Source organism: Gadus macrocephalus, chromosome 22 (assembly GCF_031168955.1).
Source record: "Gadus macrocephalus chromosome 22, ASM3116895v1".
Taxonomy (NCBI): Eukaryota; Metazoa; Chordata; class Actinopteri; order Gadiformes; family Gadidae; genus Gadus; species Gadus macrocephalus.
In genome coordinates, this window is record NC_082403.1 from 1341709 (window position 1) to 1348909 (window position 7201).

At 44.5% G+C, this 7201-nt stretch overlaps 1 protein-coding gene across 3 annotated transcripts; it reads left to right on the top strand.

The window, feature by feature from the left end:
- The first annotated feature begins 969 nt into the window (after window positions 1-969).
- LOC132451397 (BOLA class I histocompatibility antigen, alpha chain BL3-6-like) lies at window positions 970-7118 on the top strand. Of its 3 annotated transcripts, XM_060043866.1 has the most exons (9): window positions 970-1172; window positions 2986-3258; window positions 3589-3873; window positions 4266-4544; window positions 5033-5164; window positions 5338-5385; window positions 6077-6133; window positions 6418-6496; window positions 6533-7118. In XM_060043866.1, exons 1-9 carry the CDS (start codon window positions 1118-1120, stop codon window positions 6606-6608), a joined length of 1284 nt encoding a protein of 427 aa, XP_059899849.1. In that variant the 5' UTR covers window positions 970-1117; the 3' UTR covers window positions 6609-7118. The 3 variants fall into 3 exon arrangements, with proteins under 3 accessions (XP_059899849.1, XP_059899848.1, XP_059899851.1); XM_060043865.1 differs by having other exon boundaries at window positions 971-1172; window positions 6418-7118; XM_060043868.1 differs by lacking the exon at window positions 5338-5385 and having other exon boundaries at window positions 971-1172; window positions 6418-7118.
- Window positions 7119-7201: the final 83 nt, after the last annotated feature.

The following is a 7201-nucleotide window of genomic DNA, read 5'->3' on the forward strand; positions in this document are numbered from 1 at the left end:
ATGTCTAAAACGATCATTGTAAAAAATAAAACCTTATATATAACCTTACAAATGTAAATGTACTAATCTGCATCTCCTCAATGAATAAGGATTTAACTGTGATCGAAAAACGTGACAAAATGACTCATTCCAGCGTTCCCTCCACAGTGGAAGCTGATTCGACCGGAGCGGATCAACGCGTCTGCGTACACACGCACAATTCTCCGGTGGCTTCACAAGAAAAATAAATGCGTTCTTGTGTAAACTCACCTAACAGTCTCTGTCAAACCTTGAGTTAAGTGAGTTTGAGTTGACAAACCACATACTAACTTTGTGAATATTTGTTAGTCATTTATAATGCGGCTGCAGTCCATTAATAGCCCAACCAACTCTACAGAGTTGTTCTCTTAACAGTTCAGCAGGTTATAAATGGTCTTTGGAATGGATTTGAGTTTTATTATAAAGCAAATGAACTTTATGGTCAACGTTTTTCCAATCCATCCAGCCGGATGGATCTCGGATCTGTCGACCTGAGATATCCAGACGTGAAGCCAAAGACATAAGCGACGTGTAAAGACTCCTCCAGCACTAGTCAAGCACGTCAAGGACAACGCAGCTTTCCTTACTAACGTAGGCAGCAGCAGTTGGTGTGGGACAACGTGGGACACTTCACGAAAGCTGAGGGGGAGACGATAAAGTGTCTCGAAGTTAACACAATAACATTTTTACGCGTCTGCTGGAGGTGTATCAAGACTCGATTTCATTGGAGATTATAAATGAATAATAATTCGGCCCATAAAGTTATTCATTATTTAATCATAAGCATCAAATAATCATTAGTCTACTTAGTTATTTAGCTACTACATATTTATTTATTTATATTTATTTAAAATCTATATACATGACATACAGGCATATACGCAGCTACATTGGCGTGTGTCTGCTGCGCGAGGGCAGTCACACGGCAGTACGGAAATGGTACGGTTTCATGTTCGCGCGAGGGGAGACGGGTGTTGTTCACACAGTTGGAGAGAGCCACGGCAGCGTAAACACAGCGCTGAGCGCGCGGACGAGCAGCGGCGGTAACACCGGACTCCGATACCCGAGAGAACCTTATAAATCGGTTGAAATCATCAGAATGTCTTCCTTCTCGACGCTGGTTCTGCTCTGCGGAGTTTGGACCGTGAACGCAGGTAAAAAAAGTAGGGTTTTATTCCGACTAATCCGCGAAAGCGAAAGTAAAGAAAAACTCGCACGGCGGGCTCTGATAGGTCAGACGAGATTAGGGAAGTAAGGTACAATGACGCAGTTACAACAACTCATATTATATATTTTTTATCTAAATATATATATTCATATTTTACCACTCGCAGCTCATAAAACTATTCAAAACGACGTTCTGAAATTTGTAAAGGTCCAAGTGCTTTTTATCTAGAAAAACCGCAGATCAACGTTGACGTGAATTTGTTTACAGGCAACTAGTTATCACGATACAATTAGAATAGAGACCAGTAACTAGTTTATACCAATACCATTAGAATAGACCGATAACTAGTTATGCCAATACCATTAGAATAGACCAGTAACTAGTTTATACCAATACCATCAGAATTTACCAACAACTAGTTATCACGATGCCAGAATAGACCAGTGAATAGTTATACCAATACCATTAGAATAGATCAGTAACTAGTTATACCAATACCCTTAGAATAGACCAGAAACTAGTTATACTAATACCAATACACGTATCCTCATTATTATTATTATCATTATTGTTATTACCTAGCCTTATGTTTCCAATAGTTTACGTCATATCAAATATATTCCCCATATAGGTGTGTGTGTGTGTGTGTGTGTGTGTGTGTGTGTGTGTGTGTGTGTGTGTGTGTGTGTGTGTGTGTGTGTGTGTGTGTGTGTGTGTGTGTGTGTGTGTGTGTGTGTGTGTGTGTGGTAAACCACCTCAACCCGTTGACTCTGAAGATCAGTGTGTGTTATGTGTGTGCGTGGAGACATCGTTGTCATATTCCCTCAGTGAGGGCGGGGCCGTGGTTAATGATGGTATCACAGTAGGCCTGCATACCATTCACAACACGCTTTGTGTTGGTAGGACTGAGGTATCTCGACAACAACAAAGTCCATCACCTGGGCCCTCCCAGCGGGTGGTGTCGTCATTAGAGGCTGTGTCAGTTAGAGGCTGTGTCAGTTAGAGGCTGTGTCAGTAAGAGGCTGTGTCAGTAATTAGAGGCTGTGTCAGTTAGAGGCTGTGTCAGTTAGCGGCTGTGTCAGTAAGAGGCTGTGTCAGTTAGAGGCTGTGTCAGTTAGAGGCTGTGTCAGTAAGAGGCTGTGTCAGTAAGAGGCTGTGTCAGTAAGAGGCTGTGTCAGTTAGAGGCTGTGTCAGTTAGAGGCTGTGTCAGTAAGAGGCTGTGTCAGTTAGCGGCTGTGTCAGTTAGAGGCTGTGTCAGTAAGAGGCTGTGTCAGTAAGAGGCTGTGTCAGTAAGAGGCTGTGTCAGTTAGAGGCTGTGTCAGTCAGGAAGAGGCTGTGTCAGTAAGAGGCTGTGTCAGTTAGAGGCTGTGTCAGTAAGAGGCTGTGTCAGTTAGAGGCTGTGTCAGTTAGAGGCTGTGTCAGTTAGAGGCTGTGTCAGTTAGAGGCTGTGTCAGTAAGAGGCTGTGTCAGTGAGAGGCTGTGTCAGTAAGAGGCTGTGTCAGTAAGAGGCTGTGTCAGTAAGAGGCTGTGTCAGTCATTAAAGGCTGTGTCAGTTAGAGGCTGTGTCAGTAAGAGGCTGTGTCAGTAAGAGGCTGTGTCAGTAAGAGGCTGTGAGATATGATAACATTTTATTATCGTGTTGGGGATTTACACAAAATCCTTAAATATCACGATATGCTTAAGAATGCAAAATATCAAATGAAAGAGAAAGCGAGGCAGAGTGCCGGGGACACTGAGGCCCGCGGGGGGTCAGTGACTCGTCTGATCCCTTCAGTGCTGTTGAACCCTGCTCCTTCCAGAAGTCCACTCGCTGACCTACATCTACACGGCCTTCACACGGCCCGTCGGCCTGCCCGGCATCCACGAGTTCTCAGCCATCGGCCTGCTGGACGGCCGGCCCATCGACTACTTTGACAGCGACACCCAGGTGAAGGTGCCCAGGGAGGACTGGATGAAGGAGCGTCTGGACAAGGAATACTGGGACAAGGGCACCAGCTCCCGGCAGACCAAACAGCAGTGGTTCAAGGTCAACCTCAAGATCCTCACCGACCGCCTGAGGAAGAATGACACAGGTGCTCTGTCTGTCTGTCTGTCTGTCTGTCTGTCTGCCTGCCTTTCTGTCTGCCTGTTTGTCTGTCTGTCTGTCTGTCTGTCTGTCTGTCTGTCTGTCTGTCTGTCTCTCTGTCTGTCTGTCTGCCTGTCTGTCTGTCTGTCTGTCTCTCTGTCTGTCTGTCTGCCTGTCTGTCTGGCTCTCTGTCTGGTTGGCTGGCTGTCTAACAGCCTCTCTCTCTCTCTCTCTCTCTCTCTCTCTCTCTCTCTCTCTCTCTCTCTCTCTCTCTCTCTCTCTCTCTCTCTCTCTCTCTCTCTCTCTCTCTCTCTCTCTCTCTCTCTCTCTCTCTCAGATAACCACGTTCTCCAGTGGAGACATGGATGTGAGGTAAACACTGAAGGCCCTAAGAGGAAGCTCAGTGGGATTGACCAGTACAGCTATGACGGAGACGACTTCCTGTCCTTCGACAGCGTTAACAAGCAGTGGGTCGCCCCCATGTTCGAAGCCCTGCCGACCAAGCAGAAGTGGGACGGCATCCAGCAGCTCAACGACTACACCGACGGCTACCTTCACAACGAGTGTGTCCAGTGGCTGGACACCTTCCTCAAATACAGGAAGGAGGCCATTATTAAGGCCTGTAAGTGTGGAACCGTCCTCTCAGCTGTAATCTGACATCACAGAGCACCAGAGCACGATCCATACTGGAACTTAGGGGCCGATGCCGATACCGATATAAGGGAGAAAACAATAACAGATATCAGCCGATATTCAAAATATAGATATATTTACATTTCTAAAGTTTTCATATCGGCAAAAACTTTCGCCGATACCGATAAAGGCCAACATCGACCGATAAAATCGGGCAACCTATTTACACACGGGTTGTCAATATATTGCAGCCTGCAGCAGCCTTTAGGACCATGGACCTTAGGTCTTTGGACCATTACGTCAGTTAAACACCAATCGGACCATGGGGAACCCAAAACCTGGCAGCCTGGATCCAAATGATAATTGTCTGTCTTTCCACAGCACCACCAAAAGTTTACATGTCCGCCTGTCCATTCAAGAACAACCTGAAGCTCAGCTGCCTGGCCACAGGCTTCCATCCCAAGGAGATCACTATGAACATCAGGAGGGACGGCCATTTGGTGGACCGCTTGGATGGTCTGCAGTCCACGGGGATCCGCCCTAACGGGGACGGGACCCACCAGATCAAGATGTGGGTGTTGATTCCTGGGGGTGACACGGCCAAGTACACCTGTGAAGTCAACCACCCTGCGAGCAACATCCATGTGGTCAAAGAGTGGGGTAAGAGTCTTGTGGGGTAAGAGTCTTGTGGGGTAAGAGTCTTGTGGGGTAAGAGTCTTGTGGGGTAAGAGTCTTGTTGGGTAAGAGTCTTGTGGGGTAAGAGTCTTGTGGGGTAAGAGTCTTGTGGGGTAAGAGTCTTGTGGGGTAAGAGTCTTGTAAGAGTCTTGTGGGGTAAGAGTCTTGTGGGGTAAGAGTCTTGTGGGGTGAGAGTCTTGTGGGGTAAGAGTCTTGTAAGAGTCTTGTGGGGTAAGAGTCTTGTGGGGTAAGAGTCTTGTGGGGTAAGAGTCTTACAGAGTCTGGGGTTTCCTCTTCAGCCGCTGAGCAGGTGGGGCAGCGTCCAGACCTGTGGGGTCAGTCAGTGTGCATGGAGGACTAAATAAGAAGTATCATTATTCTACTGGCGCTGCCTGATGAGTAGGATACGAGATGTAGCATGAGTCCTATGGACGTATCAACGGCTGATGTTGACTCTGTTGGATCGTGTTTAGATCACCACGTGGAAGCTGTGGCAACCTCCGTTGGACCCATTGTCGGGGCTGCTGTTGGTCTACTGGTGGTGGTGGGACTCATTATCACTGGTGTGGTGATTATCCTCAAAAGGAGGAAACCAGCGGAAAAAGGTAAAATAATATAGTTTAACGTTAATACACTAATATATTGGATTGTTTAATGAATACACTAATATAATGGATGGTTTTACATTAATACAGTGATGTTACGGATGGTTTAACATTATTAGACAGATTGTTTAACATCAACATTCTAACACACTGTACTGTACTTTGTATTGTAGTTGTCCCGATCCAGCCCGTGCAGATGGAACACCAGACCCTACTCACAGGTACACCTTCCATCTCAGTTTACTACCCTCTATGAACACTCAGCTTTATGAAGTACTCATCATTTGTTGTGTTGACCAGGACCTCGGTACGGTAGCATTTAACTATCACTACAAAAAATATTATTACTACCCTAACTAATACTACAAATAACATCATTACTACCCTAACTAATGCTACAAATAACATCATTACTACCCTAACTAATGCTACAAATACTACCAATGTCCATGACCTGGTGTTCTGACTGTTCATGACCTGACTATTCTGACTGTTGACTATTATGAACTTTAACCAGCATCCTTCACTTCAAGCTTATTTCATATTTCTAGATGCTAATTGGATACTTTATTTCATGTTGTTTGGATTGATGTATATTTGTAATATTTGTAGTGTTCGTATTGCTTTGCTGTTCTTGGTAATTGGTATTACTGTCATATGTGTACAGGAGATCCATGGATTATTAACTGTTGTATCTCACAGGTCGGACTCCAGCACGTTAATACACTGATATAATGGATAGTTTAATGTTAATAACCTGGTATTATGGGTAGTTTAGCGTTAATAACCTGGTTTTCCGAACAGTTGAACGTTAATAACCTGGTATTACGGCTAGTTTAACGTTAATAACCTGGTATTACGGATAGTTTAACATCAGCATTGTAACGCACTACACTGTATTTTGTATTGTAGTTGAAACCGTGCGGGAGCTTCCAGGAAACAATGGAGAAGAGAAGGAGCCCCTCAAAGGTACACCTAGCCAATTTACTACCAATCTACGTCACGATAACATATTACATCGTACTGTACTGTTGTGTGAAAGGTACACCCACCATCTCAGTTTACTATCTAGGAATACTCTATGAAGCTTAATATTTGTAATATTTGTAATGTATGTATTGCCTTGCTTGGTTGTTGTCCGTTTTCCTTCTCTTTTTTTTCTTTCTATTTTAAGCAGAGCATTCGTGAGAAACAGTTTTCTTCATCATACATGTACACGAGATCCATTGACCTTTCACTGTTGTATCTCACAGGTCCCGGCTCTGAAGCCAGCTCTGGTATCGGCTCTGGTATCGGCTCTGGGTCCGGCTCTGGTTCCATCGATGGTTCCAGCTCTGGTTCCGTCGATGGTTCCCGCGATGGTTCCCACTCTGGTTCCATCGATGGTTCCAGCTCTGGTGTCAGCGATGGTTCCCACTCCAGTCAGGAGATGCTCCCAGTGTGATCTGAGTCCCGACCACCACCTCCTGGGGCGTCTTGCTACATTCAAGACTTCCACTCCTGATTGCTTGGTTTTCTACGCTTCTAGAGAACATCTGTCTCTTGCTTTACGGACGACAGCAGATAAATCGTATTATAAGATGAGACGCTTTGTGCTGAATGTATAGCTCGTGTGTCTGGACCAGACACACGAGCTGGGGTAGCTCGCTAGCTATGGATCGTTGGCTGACTTTGAGGCTCTTGCTTAAGCTGGGGAATTTAGATGATGATGATGATGTTTGGACATTTTTAAGCTAGTCAGTAATAGGAAGGGTTTGTGTCCACATGAAACGTATTCAGCTTGCAGGTTGGGGCCAAATTTTGTCATTTTTATTAATAAAGGTAATCGAATTTAAAGGGATACTAATCATTTATTATTAACAATATTTCTCTTTGCTTGGTTTAAGAATATGTTGAAATTCTTGATTTGATAGAAATGTTTACTCTGGATTTTAATAAACATAAAAATCAATAATGGTGTGGGTGGTCTTTTTATTCAAACCATGGAGTTATTATTTGAAAGCACAAATAAGCTATGTTACATTTTATAATTTTTAG